Source organism: Somniosus microcephalus, chromosome 9, assembly GCF_052327205.1.
Source record: "Somniosus microcephalus isolate GS21.2 chromosome 9, FLI_Smic_1.0, whole genome shotgun sequence".
In the NCBI taxonomy this organism is placed as follows: domain Eukaryota; kingdom Metazoa; phylum Chordata; class Chondrichthyes; order Squaliformes; family Somniosidae; genus Somniosus; species Somniosus microcephalus.
This window is the reverse complement of record NC_140995.1, coordinates 116,302,736-116,329,801: the sequence shown is the minus strand read 5'-3', so window position 1 is coordinate 116,329,801 and position 27,066 is coordinate 116,302,736. Positions and strand designations below refer to the sequence as shown.

At 43.2% G+C, this 27,066-nt stretch overlaps 1 protein-coding gene across 20 annotated transcripts in view; it reads left to right on the top strand.

The window, feature by feature from the left end:
- The window catches only part of supt3h (SPT3 homolog, SAGA and STAGA complex component), a 637,210-nt gene extending 616,198 nt beyond the window's left edge, over positions 1 to 21,012 (top strand). For all 20 annotated transcript variants that reach the window (XM_085997053.1, XM_085997051.1, XM_085997050.1 and 17 more), the window contains one exon: positions 19,652 to 21,012. In XM_085997053.1, the coding sequence (XP_085853179.1) occupies positions 19,652 to 19,693 (42 nt within the window). In that variant the 3' untranslated portion in view covers positions 19,694 to 21,012. The remainder of the gene's footprint in view (positions 1 to 19,651) is intronic.
- The last annotated feature ends 6,054 nt before the right edge of the window (positions 21,013 to 27,066 follow it).

Here is a 27,066-nt window from a genome sequence, read left to right as displayed (position 1 = left end):
AAAGGAAGTGAAATGAAAAGCTTCTCATAGGGTGACATGCAAGCATGTGCATGTATACCCGAACTGATACTTTTGAAGAACTGAGGAAAAAATAAAAATAATAAATGAAATCATTTGTACTAAAGCTGTTGCATGGTATATCACATAAATAGAGTTCATGATTTTATATTTGTAGTTAGGTATTAACATGGTACATTGGCAATAGCTTGGTATTGTGGTAGTAAATAATAGTGTAATTAACATCACAGAACTTTTCAAAATCAGTGAAAATAGTTCTTGTGTAATCTACATTTTGCACTTTGTTATTCTTTTTCCAGTTTTATATTAGATCATGGAATAATACAGCAGAGAAGGAGGCCATTTGGCCCATCGTGCCTTTGCCAGTTCTTTGGTAGAGCTATCCAATTAGTCCTACTCCCCTGCTCTTTCCCTATAGCCCAGTAATTTTTTTCCCTTCCATAATTTTATCCAATTCCCTTTTGAAAGTCACTATTGGATCTGCTTCCACTGCCCTTTCAGGCCATGCATTCCAGATCATAACAACCTTAAATCTGTGTTCCATGGTTACCACCCCTTCTGCCACTGGAAACAGCTCTGCCTTATTTACTCTATCAAAACTATTTATGATTTTGAACATCTCTAACTAATTTCCTCTTAACCTTCTCTGCTCTGAGGAGAACAACCCCAGCTTCTCCGGTCTCTCCACGTAACTGAAGTCCCTCGTCCCTGGTACTATTTGAATAAATCTCTTCTGCACATTCTCTAAGGCCTTGACATCCTTCCTAAAGTGAATTGAACACAATACTCCAGCTGAGGCCTAACCAGTGTTTTATAAAGGTTTAGCATTGCTTCCTTGCTTTTGTACTATATTCCTCTATTAATAAAGCCAAAGATCCCATCTGCTTTTTTAACAACCTTCTCAACTTGTCCTGCTGCCTTCGAAGATTTGTGTACATACACCCCAGGTCTCTCTTCCTGCACCCCCTTTAAAATGTAGCCTCTCCTCATCCTTCCTACCAAAATGCATCACTTCACACTTCTCTGCGTTAAATTTCATCTGCCGTGTGTCTGCCCATTTCACCAGTCTGTCTATGTCCTCCTGAAGTTTGTTACTATCCTTCTCATTATTTACTTGTTTATTACATTTCCAAGTTTTATGTCATCTGCAAGCTTTGAAATTATGGCCTGTATATCCAAGTCCAGGTCATTAATATATATCAAAAAGAGTAGTGATCCTAATACCGACCCCTGGGGAACACCACTGCATACTTCCCTCCAGTCTGGAAAAACAAGCGTTCACCACGTACTCTCTGCTTTTTGTCCCTTAGCCAATTTTGTATCCTTGCTACCACTGTCCCTTTAATTCCATGTGCAGTAATTTTGCTAACAAGTCTATTATATGGTAATTTATCAAATGCGTTTTGAAAGTCCACGTAGACAACATCAACCATACTACCCTCATCAACTCTCTGTTACTTCATCAAAGAGCTCGATCAAGTTAGCCAATCACAATTCTCCTTCAACAAATCTGTACTGACTTTCATTTATTAGCCCATACTTTTCCAATCCTCCCCTTTTTTGAGCCAGGTCTCTGTTATTGCTACCATGTGGCGACTTGTGCCTGCAGCTCACCAACCTTATTTACTATGCAACCTGTATTTACGCACATGGGGAGAGAAATTCGGTTGGTTGCGCCTCCGGGGGCGCTAACGACATACCGATGTTAGCGCCGCCGGAGAAATTCACCTGGTGGTTTGAGGTGGTGCTAAACACTACCGCCACGATCTCTTGCACCCGGAGATCGTGACATCAACCAGCCGCGTAGCGCCCCGGACCGAAAATTCATTTTCACCCCCTGCCTCACGCCTGCCGTTAGGAACGACAGGTAGAGGAGGCGGTTTGCAGTCGGCTGGGAGCTGCAGGAGCGCTATTTAAAGGCGTGCACTTCCTGTTTTTTTTTGTTGGCAAACAATGCTGCCTTGTCACTTTGACAGAAGCAGACAGGCGTTTTGACCCATTTGAGGTTCTCCTACTTGAAGGAGTTTTGTTCCTGACAAAAATTTATCAGGTTCATTTGTCTTACTTTTGATAGTGCAACATTCCCAACACTTAATGGGGGCTGTACTGGCACAGGACCTCGTCCTCCAGCTTCATCGTCGGAGGCAGCAGAGGCGGAGAGAAAGATTGGAAAGCGTGGCCAGAGGAAGGAGGGCCAACAGGGCTCTCCACAGGAGACCTTACCCTCTCAGGGTATTCTGGGAGCAGTTCTCCTACATTCATCTGTCAGAGGAGCAGCGCCATTAGAAGGCTCCGCTTCAGCAAGGAGGTGGTCACAGAGCTCTGCCACCTCCTGCAGCCAGAGCTCCAGCCTCAGCTCAGGACCAGGAGGTGTCTCTCAGTGGCAGTGAAGGTCACAATCGCTCTCAATTTCTATGCCAGTGACTCCTTCCAAGCTTTAATAGGGGATATTGCAAAGATTTCACAGTTCGCCGTCCATTGCTGCATCGGGGAGGTCACAGATGCTCTCTATAGAAGGAAAAGGGAGTACATCTCATTCCCCATCACCCGAGACAAACAGCATGAACACTCATGTGGCTTCCCCATGGTTCAGGGAGCCATTGACTGCACCCACGTAGCATTGCGGGCACCTCATCACAATGCAGAGGTGTTCCGCAACTGCAAAGGCTACAACTCTCTGAATGTGCAGTTGGTATGCGACCACAAACATCGCATCCCCGCCGTCAATGCCCGCTATCCTGGCAGCAGCCACGATGCATTCATCCTGCAACAGACTGGTGTCCCAGCACTGTTCCACCCACCACATGAAGCTCGCGGCTGGCTGCTCGGAGACCAGGGTTATCCACTCGCCACCTAGCTGATGACACCCCTCCGCAACCCCAACACTCCTGCTCAGCATGCTTACAATGAGAGCTATAACGCCACCAGGAACCTGATCAAACAGACTATCAGCGTGCTAAAGCAATGGTTCTGCTGCCTTGACCACTCTGGAGGAGCCCTGCAGTACTACCCTGATCGAGTCTCCATTTTCATTGTAGTGTGTTGCATGCTGCACAACCTGGCCATTCTGAGGGCCCATCCATTGCCACCAGGGATTGGAGGTCCACCTCAGGAGGAGGAAGAGGGACAGGAGGAGGAGGAGCAACGAAGGAGGGAGCCACTTAATGTTGCTTCTGCAAGGGCCATTTGTGATCGTCTCATTACACAGCGTTTCCAATAAATGAGATAGCACGTGGCATTTGTGCAGAACAACCACATCATTACAGCCAGCTCGCAACCCCTATGACCGGGCAAACCTCAAATGAGAAACATCACAAAATTAGCTACATCGAAATAAACATTTATTATTCTGCACAACTCTCTCATCAAACATAACCAATAATAAACAAACACAACAATTTATGAACAAACACAACTATTTCTTACCAAACTGAACAATATATTTACAAACACATCTGCCTAGAAATTCAGTTTGGGCCCGCCAGCTGGCTAGCGCCCAAAAGTTAGCGCTGGGCGCGGAGCCAGTTGCGACCGTCAGAAATTCAGTTTCAGCGCCCCAAGTCGGAACCGGGCGCTATTCCAGGGTGTGCCCGCCCCCGCTTGGGGCGCTGAAACTGAATTTCAGCGCTCTAGCTGCCGCTGCGCCACCCGATGCGGTGCGGCAGGCTGCGGTACTGCAGGCCTCCTCCTTCTCTTGAGGAGGAGGTGCCTGCAATGGCCGGAGCCCCGATTGCGAGTGCCGGCAAAAGAGCCCGGCACAACGGAGAAGTGCCGGGCTCCACGGAAACCAGCCGGCAATGCCGCGGGGGGGGGGGGGGGGGGTCGAGGAGGCCGGGGAAGGAGGTGCGGGCAGGCGGCCTCCGAAAAAGCGGCCGGCCACACCTCCACCTTAAAGCGCCCCGCTAAGGCTGCAGTAAGGACCCGGTCTCCCGATGTTGTTAGCGGCCGCCACGGAAGAGGCGGCCGCTACTGAAGATGGGGGTCGGGGCGGTAGCGGGGCGGAACCGGGGCACTGCGCACACCGATGACGTCATCGGTGCCGGCGCAGCGCTACCGGCTACCGCCGCCATTACCGCGGCCCTCAAAATCAGCGCTACCACCCCTACTTGCACAGAAGCCCTCTTTGGGCTGTAACTGGGCGCAAAGCCCACCGAATTTCTAGGCCATCAACTTTTGTACACATACTCCCCCCATTTGCTATTAACATTTTATTTACTGGGTCTTCCTCAATGATTTCCCTCCCTTTTGCAATTCCCCCCTCCCAACCCTACTGCTCCTCTGTAATGTGGCCCCAGTGGCTGCAGCAAGGCTGGCAGAGACTGCAAATGGCCTTGCAGGACGCCCTCGACCAGCTCTGGGCATGGAAGGCCCAGCTGCAGACAGCACCAACTCAGCATGGGCAGCAGCAGTCTGGTATGGAAACAGAAAAAAACCCCAGAAAAATAGGAGCAGGAGTAGGCCATTCGGCCTATCGAGCCTGCACCGCCATTCAATATGATCATGGCTGATCCTCTATCTCAATACCATATTCCCATTCTCTCCCCATACCCCTTGATGCCTTTTGTGTCTAGAAATCTATCTATCTCCTTCTTAAATATATTCAATGACTTGTCCTCCACAACCTTCTGTGGTAGAGAATTCCACAGGTTCACTACCCTCTGAGTGAAATGGCAGGGTTACAGGCTGCGGCAAGTGCAATGGCGGAGTGGCAGTGTTGGCAGCAGGAATTCTGTCATCCTGAGAGAGGACAGCACCTTCCTGCTCGATCAACACACTGCCACTCCCCCGGGGCAGAACCTCAGCATCCAGAGCAATCTGCTCGAGCACAGATTGCTGGCCTGCTGTGGCACCGTGAGATCCCTGGTGGACAGTGGGCAACCCAACGACGATGGCAGCAGTCAACGCTTGCGTGGCATCAATCTGAGACTGCATGAGAGCAGTCTGACATTGGATGCCATCAACCACTGACTCCATTACAGCGCTAAGCCGTTGCGTTGCCTCAGCCTGTGCTGCAATAGCTGCTGCCACCACAACCATGACACGCGGCATCAGGTCTGGGTCCCCATGGTCTCTCTGCGAGGCAACCATCCTCTGCAAAGCGCCAAGGATGGGCTCGATGGTGTGAGCAGAGCTGAGAGCATTGCTGGAGGCAGACTCCTCCACGCTCCTAGCCAGTGCATCCATGCTCTCGGGCACCCTTGCCATTGCACCCATGAGCTCAGTATGCATGCTGATCGGCGCTGTGGTCATCGCCTCGACATCGAGGTCCTCATCCGAGTCCTGTGCAGCAGAACTCATGCGCGCACTCACCCTCCGGAGAGATGTCCCCTGAACTTCCCTTTCCCCATGGCGTTGCTGCAGCCCACTGGGTCCCGGAGCTTCACCCACACCAGACCCATCTACTAGGCTCCCCTCCAGCGACTGCGTGGCCCCATTATCAGACCTAGCACCTTCGGGTGACACAGGCAGTGAGGCTCTGGCTTGTTCTTCCTCCTCCTCTCCCGTGTCGCTGCCACTGGGAGGCTGAGGGAGAGGCTGGTCAGATGGCGGCTGGTTATCTGAAAGCATTAAGGCACAAGAGTGGTATTAACGTCAGTGAGTGGGGCAGGAAGGGAGCAAGGAAGGGAGATAGTATACTTAGCTGGAAAGTGGGAAGGGCTTGTGTTCTGAGGGGGAAGTGGTATGAGAGAAGAGGGAGAGGTGATGAACATACCGTGGTTGTCCCCAAGGGGGTCGACCTCTCCGACTGCCACAGCGCCCACGACCTGGGCTGCGATGATGCTGCGCACTCGCTCCTCCGCTGTGTAAGGGGTGCAGCTCTGCCTGACCTCCTCCTGAACGTTGCTGCTCCCTCCTGTTATGAGCAAGCTTGGCCTGCAAGAAAAAGGATAGGACAGGCTAACGCGTAGGCAGATGTGCCTACCATAGTTGAATAGCTGTTAATGTATGCAAGGCGTGAGATGTGGATGTGACTTTTAGTAGATGGGTATAGTTGGTGGGTGAGTGTTGGGGATTTGGCAGTTTATACTGCCTGTGCACAGAGTGAGGTTGAGATGGTGGATGTAGAGGTATTTCAAGCATGTACTCAGCCTGACCACCCGAGTGAAGTCATTGAACTTCTTGCGGCACTGGGTGTGAGTCCTTTGGACCAGGCTTCTGGACAAGACATCCTTCTGAACTCCTGCGGCAAAGGCCTCCTGCCAGTGTCTGGGAACACACTGCCCGTCGGCATTCCACAGCCGCGACCAGAGCCTCCAATGCCTGGTCGCTGAACTGGCGAGCTCTCTCCCTGGGCCTCTGATCAACCATGAGATTTGTGGTTGATGGATTGCACCTCCTTGCAGGCCCAGGTCACAAGCAGCAATGATCAGGGTGAGGCTGTGCCGCATGATTGAACCTCCCCTTTAAGAACTGGAAGGCACCAGTCTGACTGAGTAGCGCTCTGCGGTAGCGCCTTGCTCCCCGACGTTAGCGCCCTAAGAGAAGTGTGTAGAGCTTGATTTAGCGCTCCACTTCCCTCTAGGGGCACTAAAACTGAATTTCGCGGTCGCCAGCACTGAATAGTGCCAGGCGCTAAAGTTTGCGCCCGGGTGATGTTAGCGCCCCAAAGTGGTCGATACCAAATATTTCCCCCATGGAATTCAAACCCATCTTTGACTGCCTCTCATTTCCCCCCTGTCTGATCCCTCCTATTTCTGAACTATTCTTTACTCTAGTACTATTTGTCTCTCCAGTCCTCTGCACCTTGTTTCTCTTCTCTAATGTTTCATCCTGGTGCCTATCCCCCTGCCAAATTAGTTCAAACTCGCCCCCACAGCACTAGTTAACTTCCCCGTGAAGACATTGGTCCCAGCCCTATTGAGGTGTAATCCATCCATCTTGAAAAGGCCCCGCCCACCCCAGAACTGGTCCCAATGCCCCAGGAATCTGAAGCCCTCCCTCCTGCACCATTTCTCCAGCCACACGTTAGCCTGTCCTATCCTATTACTCCTATACTCACGAGCGCGTGGCACTGGCAGCAATCCAGAGATTACTACCTTTTGAGGTCCTGCTTTTTAACTTCCTCCCCAGCTCCTAAAACTCTGACTGCAGGACCTCAACCCTTTTCCTTCCTATGTTATTGGTTCCCACATGGACCACGACTTCTGGTTGTTCCCCTACTCCCCTCAAAATGTTCTGCACCCTCTCAAAGATACAGAAGATTGTTGTGATATAAACCTGTAGTAGTGATATCATGCATCATGCTACAAAACTGCCAGTTCTCCATTTACCTTACACAACCATAAGGGAGCATTAAAAAAAATAACAACCTCATAAAGTATAGTATAAAAACTAGCTGTTGCCAGCAAGAAGAAAGATTGGTGTTTTTATTTAGCAGGAGAACACTGGTAAAGTTAAACAAATAGTTTACTAACTGCCAACATGAAACATGTCCCCAGATTCCTTACCTCACATAACTTCCAGGCAAAGGAATACAGGCAAAAACAGGAAAACAAACCAGCTTAATTACTTGAGCAAAAATATCCTGCATATAGCATAAACAATAATAGAAAGACGGAAGTGATTACAAGCCTGTAATCTAACATTAGCATAAAGATCACACGTCACCCTTTCATTGGCACATGTGCAGTTTATGACATCACTTGAATACTGTCTTGTAGTCACTCTCTGTTATACATTAAAGGAAAGGCAGAGTAGCTGTTGTCGAATTGGGTTACATGTAAATCTTGGTTTAAAACTTATTTTTTAAAAACAAACTCCTCTGGTGTGGGGTAAAGCCACATTGACAAGAAAGGGTTCAGGTTCAATCATTGGTCTGTGCTGGGTTTGCTGATTTCAGCAGGAGCAGTGATGAAGATATCACGATTGGGCCCCAGTATCAGTTGATTAGGAACTGGGATAATTAGTTGGAGTTTCTGGTCCTGTTCGTTATCCAGTGATTTATGCTGGAAAGTATAGTTATGTGGCATCAGATGAAGACAAGTGTGGACTTTACTGTGATGCCCCCTATAGTCAAATAGCCTACTGACTGCACGCACGCACATGAAGAGTGGTCTTTGAGTGAGGTAGCCAATGGCTGTCAGTGCCTGTAGAATCAAATCAAAGCATGAGTCAGCACCTTCAGGAGAGGAAAGAAATTTGATGGTGGGAGGGAGAAAGAGTTGTAATCAAATCAGGTCATTTTTAAGAAACAAAATAAGATTAGGACATAAGACTGCTTTAAAAGGCTAACAATCATAAGTTTCAAACCTACCTTCTAGAATTTTCCTTTGACCGCACATATTTGTGAATTGATATGTTAAAACTATGCATCAAATGCCCTCGAACTGGTGCATGTGTTTTGGTGAAAATTAGTTGTGAATGAGATGTACAGTGATCAAATGTATCATGCTTAAAGTAAGTTTCCAAGTAAGCAGCATACTTTCAAAATTTGTGCAGTTTGTGGTCCCTTTATTAAAACCTAATGCTGGAAAGTTCAAAATTCTAAATCAGTTACTTCCATTTTAATACAAAAAGTTACGTTGCTCCATTTTACCAAATAAATTTCTCCAAAAGATAATGGTATTTGTTGAATTGATAATGTAAGGACATGGCTTAGAGTTAACCTATGACATAAATGATGATTTTTTTAAAATTCATTCATGGGATGTGGGCGTCGCTGGCAAGGTCAGCATTTATTGCCCATCCCTAATTGCCCTTGAGAAGGTGGTGGTGAGCCGCCTTCTTGAACCGCTGCAGTCTATGTGGTAAAGATACTCCGACAGTGCTGTTAGGGAGGGAGTTCCAGGATTTTGACCCAGCAACTATGAAGAAACGGCAATATATTTCCAAGTCAGGATGGTGTGTAACTTGGAGGGGAACTTGGAGGTGGTGGTGTTCCCATGCGCCTGCTGCCCTTGTCCTTCTAGGTGGAAGAGGTCGCGGGTTTGGGAGATGCTGTCGAAGAAGTCTTGGCGAGTTGGTGCTGTGCATCTTGTAGATGGTACACACTGCAGCCACAGCCTCGCTAACTTGGCGTGGTTTGGAGCCATCGGGAATCCCACACTTCAGGAATAAAAATAGGGATTAGGCTAAAAACTACCTGTTAACAGGCAGTTAATTGGCACTAATCCCCTTCCCGCCTCGGGGAGGCGGGTCCCAGTGCGGGTCGAGTACCCGCCTCCTTTGAAACTGGCATGGAGGCGGGATGGGTTCGTGCCCCCCGATTTCGGGATTTTAACCCCCCACACGCCTCCAATCCCGCCTCCACGGCCCAATGAAAATCCTGCCCTAGGTCTTCAGCACGACAGCTGGGATGTTGTGCGGGCCCACAGCCTTTGCTGTATCTAGTGCGTTCGGCCGTTTCTTCATATCACGTGGAGTGAATCGAATTGGCTGAAGACTGACTTCTGTGATGGTGGGGACCTCAGGAGGCGGCCGAGATAGATCATCCACTCTGCACTTCTGGCTGAAGATGGTAGCGAACGCTTCAGCCTTGTCTTTTGCACTCAAGTGCAGGGTTACACCATCATTGATCTGATCCGTTGATTGTGGGATCGCTTAGCTCTGCCTGTAGCATGCTGTTTCCGTGGTATGTAGTTCTGTGTTGTAGCTTCACCAGGTTGGCACTTCATTTTTAGGTACTGCTCCTGGCATGACACTCCTCATTGAACCAGGGTTGGTCCCCTGGCTTGATGGTTGTTACAGAGTTACAGATGGTCGAAGTAGAGTTACAGATTGTGGAATACAATTCTACTGCTGCTGATGGCCCACAGCACCTCTTGGATGCCCAATTTTGAGCTGCTAGATTTGTTCTGAATTTATCCCATTTAACACAACACGATGGAGAGTGTCCTCAGTGTGAAGATGGGTATTCGTTTCCACAAGCCTGTGCAGCTGTCACTCCTACCAATACTGTCTGCTACAGCTAGATTGGTGAGAACGAGGTCAAGTAGGTTTTTCCCTCATGTTGCTTCTCTCACCACCTGCTGCAGGTCCTTCAGGACTCGGCCAGCTCGGTCAATAGTGATGCTACTGAGCCACTCTTGGTGACGGACATTGAAGTCCCCCACCCAGAGTACATTCTGTGCCCTTGTACTCTCAGTGCTTCTTCCAAGTGGTGTTCAACATGGAGGAGTACTGATTCATCAGCAAATTAACCGAATTTAAATTCCCCAGCTGCCGAAGTAGGATTTGAACTCACGTCTCCAGATCATTAGTCTAGGCTTCTGGATTGCTAGTCCAGTAACATAAGTACTTTGCTACCGTTCCCAAATGCAACATTGGAAGCAGAAGGAGCAGCATTCATTTATTTGCAGTATAAATCTCACCCCTTCATTTGCCTAGGCTACAAGCAGAGTAAATGAATGTCTTAAAGCACAATTACTGGGGAGAGCAAAATCTGGGATGCAGCGGCTCTTAATGGGCTGCAGCTCATCATAAAGGAAAAGTTGTGGTGGCAACAGTACAGTTACCTAATTGTTCACAACGTGGACAGCAATGCTACTCTTCATACTGAAGAGTCAGAGGCTCACCTGCAGGTGTACCAAAGGGAGGGTGGCCCTATTTGGGGCTAAAAGCTACCCTCCAATAAAAGCACAGGCGCCAGTCGCATGAACGTAGATTGCCAACTGAGTCGGTGGAGTCATCCAGCTTCTTTGCACTTAGCTATGAATGAGGAATAAGTGTGCCGGTACCAGAAGCAAGGCAATGGTGAGTGCGCTTTTAAAATTACTTTACTTTAAACTATGGAAGTAGCACAACGGAACACAGATTCAAATCAGTAAAAGGTAATTTTACAACCCGATATCAGGGCGTTCTTCTTCACTCAAAGAGTCATCAACGTGTGGAATAAACTTTCAAATAGAGTAGTGGAGGCAACAAACCCTGCAATCATTTAAAATCACTTGAAACAATTGAATGGTACATTGGGATTGAGGAAATGTTGGGATTATTCTGGATGGATGAAGTGAGATGGCCTTCTTCATCCATGATTATCGTGTGGTCATGTGACATTGGCAGAGGCCTGGGAGCAAATCACTATCCGTCCCATCAGTTGAAGATGATACCATCAGAGAAACCCAAAGGGAATGGGAGAAAATATCTTAAAAATGGACTCTTTCGCAACCAAAACGCCAAATCACATGCTACCAAACACTTTTAGAATGTCAGGGAACCAGATCACTGTTTCTGTTTGAAGCCAGGTGAAGGGGCCATGACCTGTGGTGGAGATCACCACTACTGTTCAAAAGAGTAAGAAACAAGATGAGGTGAATTGGGAAGTTGTGGTTCGATGATGCCAAGCTTGGATTTTAAAGCCCATAGGTTGTACTTACCTACTGACATCAATAACATTTGAAAAAGTATTCTACACGATTAAAAAGCTAACTTTACTTTGAATTTGATGTGATTGTATTGTCAGAAACATTAAGTTGAACATTAAATTAAAAAACATCTCAATTGAAAATTAATTTGATCCAAATTGGGCTGCAGTATTACCTTGATTAGCTCAAGCTAGTCCAGTCCCCACATTTTTGCCATCCTTACTAAGGCATACTCATTTGTGCATCTCTTCTGTCTCTGTGCTTAGCCCATCAGCTACTTATTCCATGTTAAATCTGGATTCTGTCTGTTTACTTTTTCAATCAACAACTGTGTCAGCATTTAATGCTTTTGGTGATCAATTTAGTTATTCCATACATTTACAGTTGATAAGTGTTAAGAGGTCACTACTTAGGTTGTGTTTAACTTCACAATGTCAGTACTCTACTTTCCTACTTACACATTGTATGTTTGCATGCATTTATGTGTGTGTGCCCTTTGATACACACACAATCAATATCCAGTCGTCAGTAGGGCCTGATAGTATTTGAGTCTTTGAGACCACCACACAAGTGAGAAATGGTGTTTCTCTGATTGTACTGTTTCTGTATTTTGACTTGGGGATTAAATTATTTTGTTTTTCAGTTCCAGCTAAATGTTTCTGATTTGTGCTAATTATAGGCTTCAAAGTTGCCATTAGATTGAGAAAGGTTTGCCTTATAAGAGATTTGCAGCCACTGCTTCTCTCAACAATTTTTGTGAGAAACTTCAAGGGAGGAGTCCAAGGAGGCTTCAGTGATGAAAGTAGCTAATTAAAATCTGAAATAATGGCAGTTTTAAGGCTAAAAAGCACAAAATGTCAGCCCATATGTCTTTATATTCTTACTCCTTTTATCAAGGGAAAACAAGTTAAGAAGCAAAATCCCCAGCCAAGTCCAACTCTGCTTCGGCATCACTGTTGGCTTTGCCATGGAGAGGAAAGTGTGCACAAATACTTCACGAAAATAAACCATCATGTAGTAGCAGGACAAAGATTTAGGTAGGTGATTTTGCAACTAGCTCCTAGCATAGCCGTTGTAGAAGAAAAGACTCATTCTACTAGTGATAAACTAATGAGTATCACATAATTGAGTCATATGCATCAAGAGAACAATAGGATGATGCTGAAGAGGAAGTGATGGATCCCTTGAAGGTATCAATATCAACCTCTGCGTATCTGACGATGGGAACAGCCAGTTCCCCTGGAATGAAAGTGAAGAAGAGATTCATTCTACTAGTGATAAACTAATGAGTATCACATAATTGAGTCATATGCATCAAGAGAACAATAGGATGATGCTGAACAGGTAGTGATGGATACCTTGAAGATATCAATATCAACCTCAGCGTATCTGACGATGGGAACAGCCAGTTCCCCTGGAATGAGAGTGATGCACAATGTGCTACAGACCAAGTTATGGATCTGTTACAATGTCCCAATATTGTTCTTGAAAAATGCTGTAGCTATTCTCGTAATGTTTAAGCTATTAAGGAGCTCAGAAGGGAGATTATGAGGATCACCTCCATTACTAGCTGGCTCTTTGGTGTCTCTTTTTCAAAGCAAGGTAGCCACAATGCTATGGTTGGCTATATCCTAATTCTGTTCCGGATGTTGTGAATAGCATCTAAGATAAACCTTCCTATTACGGATTTACTGAGTTAGAATCCTAGAAATTATAGCACACAATTAAAACTATCTGCTCTAATCCCATTTTCGGCCTTTTACCCGTATCGTTTATGATGTATACGCGAAAAGGGCTCTCTGCTACCTTGTGGAAATCTCTTTTATTGGTTTCAATAAAATCTAAATTCTTGATAAGGTAAACAGTCTCCTACAAGTATATTTTATACTTTTTTTCTTCAATTCCAAAGTGCTAATTGTGATGACAGGAATATTATATCATCCATGAAATGTTTAAATGCCAGTCATCTAATGTTTTGTTGTACAGTTTATGGGTTTCTCTACTTTAAAGGTGGGTTTAGAAGCAATTTATCCATTGTCAGTTACGTAAAATTAAAATTAAAATGTGAGTTTCTGAAATACAGCAGAATCTGATTCTAGTAATTGACTTGGTCAGTAGCCCAAATTATCACTCTAACTGGCTGATCAGTATAGGTAATGTGTACTGACTACCTGAGCAGTACTGCTCAGCACTAACCAACACTTTTGAATGGTAGATTAACCAGCTCCTTAGCCTCTTCTCCAGATGGACAATCGTAATTTTATTTCGTAATATCAGTTCATTTATGTTTCAGAATTTACCAGCTCTTTAAATTGCTGAGCTATTCAGCTTCGAATGCTGGCAAGCTCTTGGTCGCGTTCTGCTCAGAATGTCAGTTTGTGACTGAAAGAACAAACTAAAAAAACCCCCCACTGTGTTTTAGTGTTAGGGGCGTTTACAAACCGAGCCAAGCATTTGGGGAAGAGGCCAAGCACTGATTAATCAGCTATTTAAAGAGCCAGTAAATGTTGAAAGATAAAAGAACTGATATTGGGGTGAAATTATATGCTCGCATCTGGGCTTTGCAGCCTGATCAGTTTAACTGATGAAAATTTGCAGATATTTTATAAACAGGTTTTGGCCAGTTCAATTTGAGCACTATATGTACACTAAAAACAGTAATGCCTAATAGCATATTCCACTGTACCTAGTAAACTCAGATTGGGCATGATATTAATACCATTTAGAGAATAAATAAACCTCTACAATTGCATATATACCAAATTTCACAGAATCCTTCCTGCAAACTGGGTGTCTGTTTATGGGCTTATAGTATTTTAAGCTCTGTGTAGCGCACAGAAATATAATGGCCCGGATTCTACTCTCATCGGTGAAGGAACGGCTTTTGCCGTTGACCTTGCATGCAGTTGCCCAGAGACTTTTCGCCGGCTTGTCAACGGGGATTCCCACTAATCGAGCATCTGATCCAGCGCAGTGCCCTCCACAGGAGATCTGTGGCATCTGTGAGCAGATCAAGCAACAGCGAGTCTCTTCAACCAATCAGATTGAAGTATCCTCACTGAGCCACGCAGACTGCAAACCAGGAAGTTAATAAATAAATTACATTCAAATCATTTGTACGGGAAGCGAAATAAAGATTGGGACATACAGATGGAATCAAGGGAGAGGGATAAAAGAGAAAAACTAAAAAGTATATATTTAAAAAAAAAAATCTGCAACATTAATTTTCTTCTGCGGGAATGAGACTCCACATTTAAAAAATTATTTTTCAGGGCCACAGAGTTTCTTCAGTAATTATATTACGCCATTTAAAACTCACTTACTCCTGCATGCCATCCTTGTCGTCATCAACCAGCAGAATCTATGATTTGATGAGGTGAATTGGGCAAGGCACCCTCTCCCTGTCAGGGTGTTGTATGCTAAGGCGGAGCTTGGGCAAGCAGAATTCATGCATTAAGAACTCCATGAACAGTTTGTATATTTAAGCTCTGTCCATTATATAACATCTAAGTAGTAGGACTTTTATTTTATTGATAATGTAGTACTGACTAACTGAAGGAGAAACGAGGAAAGTTACAGTACATACAAATGAGTACATTTACTGATGAGCATTTGCAGGTTATAAACTTCTGGCAAGGGGCACAGAAATGTAACTTACTTACTATGGATGCAGCCTTCCCCATCTTCAAACCAGCCTCCATCTACGGCACATTATCTAACTTAACAGGAATAAAAAAGAAAAGTATGAATCTTCTCTTAGGAGATTTCTAACCTGCACCACACGACTGTCCTCTTCCGATGCCCTATGGCAATCATATGGTCTACCTTTATTATTTTTTTAAACCAAAGAAATAGGAAACATAAAGTTCCTTGTGGAAATTTTGCCTTTCATTCACTCATTTTAAAACTAATACCAAACTATTTTTAAAGGAGGAAAGTAAGCACAGTGTATTCCATTTAAGCAATGTCACGAAATGGTTAAAAAGTTCTCTTTCATCAGAGATATTTGTAGATTTAGTTTCCACTCCCCATTGAGACCTATATTTTGCTTCTCCCCTCTCAGTGGGGAACAGCTCAGTTGACATTATCGAGCAGCTCCACTGAAACACCCACACACTGGCATTCTTTCCAGCCCTGGATGCTGATTGGGAGGCATTTGAGATGGGAAAATACATGATCAGCCAAGTACATGGATGTACTTGGCGAGTACTGAATTTTCCTACTTGGGACTTCTGATTGGCATCCAGGACCAGCAAGGATGTTAATTAACTTTATTTCTACTGGTGTTGCTTGTTGATGGTTCCATACCTGATGTTAGGTTAGCAATAAACAGACAGTTGCACTGCCCTGACAGAAGTCAGTCTTTATTACCTTGACCTACAGGATCGAACATGGGAGGGTGGAAATGTTGGCCATGTCATCATGCGTCTGCTTTGATGCATTTGAAATTGCAGCTCTTTTAAATTCATTACAGACTGGTTAACTACTTTATTAGATGTTGTTCAACATGTATTAGGCAGATTTTTTTAAACTTAGTAACTAGCTAATGAATGAGGTAATCAGCAAGGCTATTCACAGTCTGTAATTTATTATCAGATTACAAACTCATTTTTATAATGGCAGTCCAAATCAAATGCATCATTATTCTTGTACAAGCCATTGTGCCAGTGAGGGAGCCATTATGCCTCTCGTAATTCTTTTCACACACATATTTCCTTTGATTTTGTAAGCTCCTTTTCTGTACTTTATCGGCTTTCATGTATTAATTCCAAAATGTCAACACTCCCTACCTGATTACTGTAGTTAAACATTGTGATCATCTTTGACCTTTGGCATTGCACTTTAGTTTACTTAGTCCAAGTTAGCAAATCACCAAATCATTTCTAAACAATTGGAAAGACCAGAGAAACAAGACACCAAGCGATCATAGTAACTATCTCCGCATGCAATCTCGTATCTGTCAGCGCTGGTAGTTCTCTCACCTCTGTTGTGTACCTCCTTCGAAGACCCAGCTGAGGTTGGGAAGTCACTGTATAAGAAGCAAGGAATCTTAGCATAAATCTGCAACATATGTGCTCTGTGGCTCCACATACTTAATACAAGTTACAGTGACACTATTTATTTTTAATAGTTTTATACAATAATTTCTGTTGCTGCTCGTGAATTTCTTGGCATAACAGGAGTATCTCTGATGCAAAACATTGAAGATTATGTAAGGCAGAGCAAAACTCAATTTACAATGAATCTTCCAACTTTCAGCCTGTTCTATTTGCGCTTTCAAAAAAAGTTACAAAATCTGAATTTGAATGGATAAAGTAACTCATTGTCAGTGACGCCAGAATAATTTCATTGTGTGACCGACTTGTAATTCACTTGTAGCCATCTGTTGTGTATGTTTCAGTTTTCTGTCATACTAGTCGATCTTCTATTGCATTGCATACAGGGAGTCAAGATCAAGATCATTTTTCAGGTGAAGCAGGGATGGAGGGTGGGATGATAATTGAGTCAAATCAGGGGAGGGGAGAGGAGGCAGATAGGAGGGGGAGGGTGGAGAGTGATAGAGAACGGAGAGCAGAGAGGGTGAGGAGGAAGGAAGGACTGCACATGGAGTGAGAGGAGGAGAGGGCAGAGAGTGATAGAGGGAAAATGGGGACAAGGTGAGGGGGAGAGGATGGGGAAAGTGGATAAAACAGAGGGAAGAGAAGAGGGAAGACATGGAAAGGGGACAGGGTGAGGGAGAGAGGAAGGGAAGTCAAGGGGGGGTAGACAGAGAGTGAGAGGAGGGTAAAGGAGAGGAAGGGGAGGAGTAGGGGAGGGGGGAGAGAGAGAGAGAGAGGAAGAAGCAGTGCTGGTGGTTGCTTTTGCCTCATCCGGGAGATTGCTAGATGTGGGAGTTTTCAGTCAGCGAAAGAAGAACGGTGCCAGCGAGAGGTTCTTCAGTCAGCGGCAGAGATGGCAGTGGAGGTTTTGAGGTGTGGAGATGGTGGGTAATTTTACCTCGGTGGGTAGGGGGAGTTGAAGGCTGCAGGCTTGCTCATGGCAAGGTTGGTTGAGGACCAAAATCCTGTGTGTGTGGGGGCTGAATAAGGGTGAACACCTGTTCACTGGAGCTGAGGAGGGATTAGGTCACAATGCTGCTCAGTGGGGGAAAGTCACAATGCTGCTCAGTGGGCTAGCAGTTACATGCTTAACCTCTGTGGGGTACAGGGTGGCCCTGCAGTGGGAGGTTGGGGTACGTATCAGACTTCTGCTTAGTTTCAGTTTTCTTCTTTTTTGTGCTCCACTTGCCATGATGTCACGTTCATCTGCTGCTGGTGTTCGCCAACGCTTGCCTTAATAATCAGTATTTTCCAGATATTTTTGCTACCAATGAATTTGCCTGAACGTGGGAGTCCTGTTACATAATATTAGATAGCGTAATATAATGCTGACCGTGTCACCTACAGGCACAGTTACAATGGAATGTTGCAACCACACACACTTTGACTTTGGGCGATAGTGTAAAACGGACGATATCGATTCAGCCAACTGTTATACATCTCTCCCGATTTTCATTTCCATTGGAGTATTACACTATTGTCCAAAGTCAAAATTATCCCCACTTTTTAATAGATATTAAGTGTTGTTGCAAAATAGGTACCTGATGAAATGATATATTTGGGCTTGCAGTCTGAAAAATGGCATCCGAGATCAGTTTAGCAAGTTGTATATTTTTGTTTTATTCACAAAATGCCTTTGGCAGATTGTTTTTAAAAATATATCTATGTGATTAGGTGTATTTAGAATAATAATAAGCTGAGCACCATGCCAATCTGCATATTTGGGCAATTTTCCCAACAGATATCTTACTGGGGATGTTCAAATTAACTTCCTTTGAGCTGGAATGAAAGGCTTTATTTGTTGCTGCATGCCAGATTACATTGTACATAAGGCAAGAAGCAATATTTCTACTCACTGTATATGCTTTTCATGTGTGTATGTGTAGTTATTAGGATTCCAAGAGGTGGTGGTTAACCAGTTGGCCAACAACTCTGGCCACAGATTCTATTAATCGTTTACTCCTTCCCTCCAACCAAGTAGTGCCGCCCCAGATGATGCTTGTGAATCTAGCGCTGGCAGCTTTTGACAAGTGATTGGTAATCTGTTAATCACATGAAAGTATTAATCAGCCATCAATTTAAAGGAAATCTCCAATTTATATTATGAATGACAGACCTTTTTTCAATTCTGATAAACAACAGATCTTTTGTTAAAATTATATAATCAAAGGTTTAAAATCCCAAAACGTATACCTTTTTAAAACTTGTGGTGTTTCCCCTGTTCTGAGTAGACTATTCCAGTGGTTATGTCATCTTTAATAGCTAAGCCATGTATCTGACAATATTCGAATCGGAACATCCTTCTGTGGAGCAGCTCATACAAAAAAGGACCAACATAATTTTGGCAAAGTTTAAATTGCGCACGCAGGACTAGGAAACTTGTGAAGACTCAGCAAGTGATCCATTAGCTGTCAGAATTTTTTTTTAAAGTTAGGTCATGGCATTTAGTAACTGACATCGTAGCGTTTGGACTGATCTCCTCAATTACCCATTTCTGTTAGATTTCAATGTGTTTTGAATCATTTGTTTTATAAGCTTTTCATGTGAACATGTGACACAAATGCAAAATTGTTGATGATTGCACAGTAGTATCAGATAACAGTTGCAAACAGAATTATAAGTTTGTTCCACTGAAGAATAATAGGTACAGTGTACTCCAGTGAAGTGGTTAATTGTGATGGATATATGGAAATACTAAGCCTGCCCTTCTGGATTGCATTGCAAAATTCAACAAATGGTATATGACTCACAGAAAATGCTGGTATCCAATTGCAGTGTTTACTTATCATTGTATATGGTGCATTTTAATTTGTGCAGAGGAGATACATATTTTAGAGGTTTCTGTTAAACATAATTTGGCATATATTTGAGATTTTGTGAACTGCTAGAAATAAAAAGGTAAGTGTAAGAACTGAAATTATATGGTACACTTTCTTTAGCTACACCTTACGTATTTTATTGGTGTTGCATATAATTAGAGGTTGCATTGCTTTGTAAATCAAATTTAAACTCACTACCGAGCTTATTGGTGTCGAAACCTGGTACTTGTTTTACAGTGTTTATGACTGTTACAGAACAATATATTAATAGGCCTAGTTCTTTCCTGAAGTCTACAGTATAAGCAAAGTATTAATTTCTCGGCAGTGTTCCTAAGAGATTAGAAAGTATTCACAGGCTCTATAAAGCTAATGTGATTATATTGAATGCAGGCTTTTTTTTTCTCCTTAATAGAGTGCTTACCGCAGAACTGGAATGACGTTTCTAGCCTGCTGAGGGCGGAAGGAACAAGAAGGTTTTTGTTACTGAAAGGTGAAGTTGCTCCAAGAAAACAAGGCTGTGTCAGTACACTGTGTACGTGTGTTTGTGTGTGTTGGGTGAGCAGTTGTGACAAGTCACTGACCTGCACCCTGCCATCAATCCTGTTTACTTGGTGGAATGTTTTAGTTAATTAAAAGCAGGATGTTTGGCCTGCATGTAGGTGGATAGGAACGCAGATCACCAGCTGCCAGCTCACATCCATGACTATTTGTGTCATAGTGTTCAAACAGAATGAAATCTTTTTCTAACCAAGTATGTGTAAGGGGTAATTTTCTGAGTTTGTGCTTGTGGTGTGAAGCCTCACCCGCCAGGAGGGCATTTGGCTGTGTGCTGCATGTGATTTTTCCAACCGTTTAAACTAATGTGAGCTCCTGAATCACCGATATATGCTACCAGAAGGTGAAGCGACCCAACAGGGGTGTGAAGTCAGAAGATTACTCCTAGAGTCTCTTCGTGTATAATTTAAATAAACTGGAGAGTACTTGGAAAGCTTTAATACTGTGTTTCACTAACCTTTGCTTATAATGAATTTTTAAAGAGGCAAGTACTTTTCTACTCTGACTAAAATAATCAAAACTTGAGTTATGGACAGGGTAGTATAATACGGAAAAGTTGTGAGCAAAATAATACTCTATGATAAATCTGTGACAATGTACTGTCTCCTTTAATTTTCAATAAGCAAGGGAAAATGCCATAATAAACCTCTAAATGGAGTGACCAACTTTGAAGCAATTACATTTATAACATAATGGTAACAGAACATTTCCATAATAATAATTTCAGTGTTAATCTCATGCTATCATAGCTAACAAATCTTAATTTTGTGATTTATTGATTTCATAGAACTACAATATTGCAATATATTCACATTTTTGAACAGCATTAGCAATAAATGCAAAAAAAGTATATAAATATCTGAACATTATACAGTGTTTAAATGTAATGTCAATCAAAATTGCATTGCTCTTTCAATCACTTTAGTCTGCAAGTATCTATTTTTTCATAATTTGCTACATCTATATGTGTACATCAAAAGGTTACTATAAATACCAACTAGGAAAATGTTGAAATCATTGTACAACCCCCAAGGTTAAGGGTGTTAACTCAAGATTGATACACCAAAGCAGAGTGCTGAAGAGGACAGAAATTACATGTCTCATTGTCACCTGATGCTTTTTCAAAGTTTTGCTACTGCATGATTTTTCTAAGATCCACTATTAAAAGCTGGTGTGTGAAAGTTGAAAGTTTTAAATAAAAATTTGCCAAAACTGCAACTGATTTGTTTACCTTATTTCAGGTTAGCATATTAGATTTACTGAAAAGAAATACAAAATTACTTAGCAATATATAATGATTTATGGAAATGATTATGTTTCTGTAAGTATCCTAAGGAGGATATTTGGATTGTCTTAAGAGTCTTTAGAAAAACAGCTGAGGGTTGATCCTCCTCAGCGTATAACATGCCAAACTGACAGAGGTTTTCTCTTTTGAGAAAGAAAAGACTCTTACTCCAGGTGCTTATTTCCGTATCTTTGCCAGAAGTAAACATGGGCCTATTCATTTTTTTATAAAGTATCTCTCAGCCCTGTCTTGCTCAACTTGAGTAGTTCATCCAAATCCATCAGCAAGAGATAGAGAGACTCTGTGGGCAATCACCAACAAACTACCACATAAAGTTTAATTCAGGGGCTTCTGTCCAAACTTGTTTATATTGCAGTTTAGCATTGACAACTGTTTATAATCTTTCTAACTTTTGAGTAGCAATAGTTATTGGCCTGTAATTTGCGGTCAGCAGCAAAGCAAAGGCATTTGCCGCTGGCCCCGAAGTAAGCTTCCCACAAAGATCTCGCCATCTCTGTGGCGAGAAGTTCGGCTTTTCCAATGTGCAGTTGAAATCAACGTATTGTAGTGGGAATCCCATATTGAGAGCTGCTGTGACGTCAACAAGCTGTCTAAGCAGCCAATCACAAAGCAGAATTCTCACAGACCGAGAACCAGGAAGTGAAAAAGCTCCTTTGATTCTAACTTTTTAAAAATGTTGGAGAGCAAAACATAGATTGGGGCTCTCGCATGTGGAAAAGGTAAACCTGAAATAAAGATGAACAAACATTTAAAAACATTTTTTTAAAGTTTCTTAATTTTAATTTTTATTAAAATGAATGAATTTGAAATTCCACAAAATTAAATTTAGCTTTTCAGGGCCATAACGTTTGTTTAGCAGCAGTTATTACTCAGATAACCATTAAAAACCCAGTTACATCTCATTTGAATGGGCCTAACTTTCTATGCAGTTTCTAACAGCGATATTTGTTCGTAAAAGGGACGCTTTCGTCAGATCAGTGATTTCACCGCAAGTTCCGGGCTGTTAATGTATCAAAACAAACTAGGCCACCTTATGTAAGTGAATCTTTTTAAGTTCATATACTGTATACCATAACACAAAGAAAGAAAGCATTAACAAATAGATTCTAAATGGACAAGTAAGAAGGTTTTAAAAAGTCAAGGATGGGAAAACACCATTCAGCCCAGTCCATTGAAGCTCATCCCTCTAAAACCATAAGTCTCCCATTGCAGCATTTATTATCCAGCACAAAGCTAAATATCACTAAGGAAATAGTACTCGGTAAAATAATAGGACTAAAAGATGACAAGTCCCCTGGACCAGATGGCCTGCATCCCAGGGTCTTAATAGAAGTGGCTGCAGAGATAGTGGATGCATTGGTTGCAGTATACCAAAATTCCCTGGACTCTGGAGAGGTCCCAGTGGATTGGAAAACCACTAATGTAACACCCCTATTTAAGAAAGGAGGGAGACAGAAAGCAGGAAACTATAGACCAGGTAGCCTAACATCTGTCGTTGTGAAAATGCTGGAGTCCTTCATTAAGGAAGCAGTAGCAGGGCATTTAGAAAAACATACTGCAGTCAAACAGAGTCAGCATGGTTTTAGGAAAGGGAAATCATGTTTAACAAATTTGCTGGAGTTCTTTGAGGATGTAACAAGCAGGGTGGACAAGGGTGAGCCAGTGGATGTGGTGTATATGGATTTCCAGAAGGCATTCGATAAGGTGCAACATAAAAGGTTACTGCATAAGATAAGAGCTCATGGAGTTGAGGGTAATATATTAGCATGGATAGAGAATTGGCTAACTAACAGAAAGCAGAGAGTCGGGATAAATGGGTCATTTTCTGGTTGGCAAACGGTAACTAGTGGGGTGCCACAAGGATCGGTGCTGGGGCCCCAACTATTTACAATCTACATTAATGATGTGGATGAAGGGATCGAGTGTAATGTAGCCAAGTTTGCGGATGATACAAAGATGGGTGGGAAAGCAAGTTGTGCAGAGGACTCAAAGAATCTGCGAAGGGATATAGACAGGCTAGGTGAGTGGGCAAACATTTGGCAGATGGAGTATAATGTGGGAAAGTGCGAGATTATCCACTTTGGCAGGGAAAAAAAAGCAAACTACTATTTAAAAGGAGAGAGATTACAAAATGCTACAGTTCAGAGGAACCTGGGGGTCCTTGTGCATGAAACACAAAAAGTTAGCATGCAGGTACAGCAAGTAATCAAAAAGGCAAATGGAATGTTGGCCTTTATTTCAAGGGGGTTGGAGTATAAAAGGGAAGTCCTGCTACAACTGTACAAGGTATTGGTGAGACCACCTTGAGTACTGCATACAGTTTTGGTCTCCTTATTTAAGGAAGGATATACTTGCATTGGAGGCAGTTCAGAGATGATTCACCAGGTTAATTCCAGAGATGAGGGGTTTGACTTATGAGGAAAGGTTGAGCAGGCTGGGCCTATACTCATTGGAATTTAGAAGAATGAGAGGTGATCTTATCGAAACATATAAGATACTGAGGGGGCTCGACAGGGTAGATGCCGAGAGGATGTTTCCCCTCGTGGGGAAATCTAGAACTCGGGGGCACAATCTCAGACTAAAGGGTTGCCCTTTTAGAACTGAGATGAGGAGGAACTTCTTCTCTCAGAGGGTCGTAAATTTGTGGAATTCTCTGCCCCAGAGAGCTGTGGAGGCTGGGTCATTAAATACATTTAAAGTGGAGCTAGACAAATTTTTGCAAGATAAGGGAGTGGAAGGTTATGGGGAGCGGGCTGGGAAGTGGCTTTGAGCCCTAGATCAGCCATAATCTTATTGAATGGTGGAACAGGCTCGAGGGGCCAAGTGGCCTATTCCTGCTCCTATTTCTTATGTTCTTACCCTCCTTTCTAGTCAAGCACCAGAGATTGATGCTCTCCACTAAACCGGTAGACCTCCACAGTGATATGCAACAAACATAGAGAGCACAAAGCTCCAGATTTACATAATCATTTGTATCTACTGTAATAGGAAAGAAAATTTAGCAGACAATTCAGGAGCACAGTGCATTCACATGTTTGAATTGTTCACTAGCCACAATCATGATCTTCTGCTCGGCATTGTACAGAGGCTGCATAATGTTTCAACTCAATTGATTTTGAAGAAGCATCACAAATTCTGTCAATGTAACTTTTCTGTAGATGTCATCATTTTTAATGTTGGTTTAAGGGCAAAGGTGAAGTTCTACCGAATGTATAAAAAACTGGAGAAATATTGAAGGTGAAACCAAAATAAATTGTTCACAGGTGGTTTAGATGCTTGATGCTTTATGTTTATACTTTAGTTTTTTCTAATACAGTACTACTAGCATATGGAGATCTCATAAACTTTTTATGGTTTCCTGTTAGATTCGTACCAAGAGGCTCGTTATATAAACACTCCTAAGAAAATCATTTGAGATAAAGGGCTAGAAATTTGGGTGAGTACGCGCTGGGTACTCACGTGTAGGGCCAACGAAAGTGCCGGTTTCGTGCATGCGCTGGAAACCGGAACTTCTGTTCCCTTGAAGGAAGGGGTTCACAGGTCGAACACGTGCGCCGGAGAGGCAGCGCATACGCCTGGAACTTCCGATTTTTTTTACAGGTTTCTCTGGGAGGGTAAGTCTCTAGTAGCTGCACGTTTAAAAAGCAGTCGCAAGGCCTGCTTTTAACAAGGTAAGTGGTGAATTAAGTAAAATTAAAACATTGTTTCCACAGGTTTATTATTTTTAAATACTTTAAAGAAAGGTAAGTTTATTTTTAGCCCGTTAAAAACTGTAATTAATTTTTTCAAAAATTTAAATGATTGTTTAAAATAGTTATTTTATGTAATTTATTTTAAAAATGTGATTTAAAAAAAAAAAATTACTTGAAGTTTTAGTTAGGTTTTGGGGCCGATCTCTATTCATAGATTTGACAGGTCTTCCTGTCAAATCTATGAATAGAGATTCCCTGCTCCGATTGGCTCCCCATGGCCCACGTGATCCCAGGGGACGCTTCGAACTAACTGCGCCCCTGGGATACGCAAGCACTGCACGCCGGCAGCTGGAGGAGGCCCAGGATTGGAATCCCATGCGGGCCCACAGCTCAACGGCAGGCGCGCTAGGTAAGTGCAGGTCGGGGGCTTGCACCCGCGGGAAGCCTCCGACCTGAATTTCTGGCCCAATGTTATTACAAACATGACTATATAAGAACATAAAAAATTAGTGACAGGAAAAGGATATTTAAGAAAGAAAAACTTACATTTCTACAGCGCTTTTCATGACCACCGGACGTCTCTTTACAGCGCTTTACAGCCAATGAAGTACTATTTGAAGTGTAGTCACTGTTGTAATGTGGTAAACGTGGCAGCCAATTTGTGCACAGCAAGGTCCCACAAACAGTAATGTAATAATGACCAGATAATCTGTTTTTGTTATGTTGATTGAGGGATAAATATTGGCCAGGACACAGGGGATAAGTCCTCTGCTCATCTTAATACTGCAATGGGACCTTTTACGTCCACCCGAGAGAGCAGACAGGGCCTCGGTTTAATGTCTCATCCGAAAGACAGCACCTTCGACAGTGTAGCACTCCCTCAACACTGCGCTGGAGTGTCAGTCTAGATTTATGTGCTCAAGTTCCCTGGATGGGGACATGAACCCACAACCTTCTGACATCAGAGGCGAGTGTGCTCCACTGAGCCACGGCTGATACTTAAGCCTGAAAGACTTATTTTTCTTGCTGATGTCACACCTCCTCTCATGTCACCATATCCCTCAATGCTTTCTCTCTCCAGAAACCTATTTAGTTTTGTCCTGAAGCTAATTATGCTATTCACTTCATTAAGCTTCCCTGGTAAGTTATTCCATTGGTCTATTACTATTATGTAAAAAGTTGTGCCTGATTTACTTTTCTTACTTGTAACTTCTGATATTTTAATCTTTGCCAATAGTCACCTGAATCAACTTCTCATAATCTTCAAAGTCCCAATGAGTTAACTTTACAGTCTCCTCTTTTCCAAAGAGAAGTCCAAATTCTTTAATATTTCCTTATTGCTAAAGTCCCAACATATGGAATCGTCTTTGTTACTTGTCACTGTACCTTTGTTGGGGCAGGGCAGGGAAAGCTTCACTCCACACCTAACCATGTCGTACCTGATGTGGGAGTGTGTGATGCCAACACTGGGTCTTGAAGTGAGGAAGTGTTTTATTTCACAGCGTTACTGTCCTCACATTGATGAGCAGGAAATTCAAAAACCATTTCCTAGAACTAATGTCCTTCACCTTGAGAACAAAATGAATATAATTTTTTTTCTTTCTGCTATTCACTTAGAATAGAGTGGGCAGAAAAAAGCGCGGTGTTTCAACTTTACTGGGTATATATTTGCCAGGAATGGCCTGGCAGCAGCAAATGGTATCAAACAACAATAAGAAAATGCAGTATTTAACACCATTACTACTGCAAATATACCAAAAATTAAGTAATTCCAATATATAGTCTTGACTATTGATTTTAATTCTTTTGTGTTAGCAAAAATAGATTATTAGGGCAGTATTCAGTCTGGACAAAAACACCAGCAATGCTCCAACCTAAGATGTGAAGACAAGCCAAACTCACATGCTTGTGATGGACCCCTGCTCTCGCTAATGAGACCTATAACAAGTGTTCAATGCCTTAAATGAACTGAATGCCCTGTGCCCACTTGGTCAGTCTTTGTACCATGGGCTAAGGGAAGGGTCTTTAACAGAAGCTCGTCAGAGAATTTAGCCTAGTCTTTCCGATTGGTCTGCAGGTTCAGGAAACGCCCGCCTATTTTTTCTCACTTGAAATTAAATGAAACAAAAATGACATTGGCCCAGAAATTCGGGTCTCCACGGGTGAGTACGCACGGGGTACTCACCCGTAGGCCCAATGGAAGTGCCGGTTTCCTGCATGCACGTTCCCCTGAAAGCAGGGGTTAACAGGACGAACGCGTGCGCAGGAGAGGCT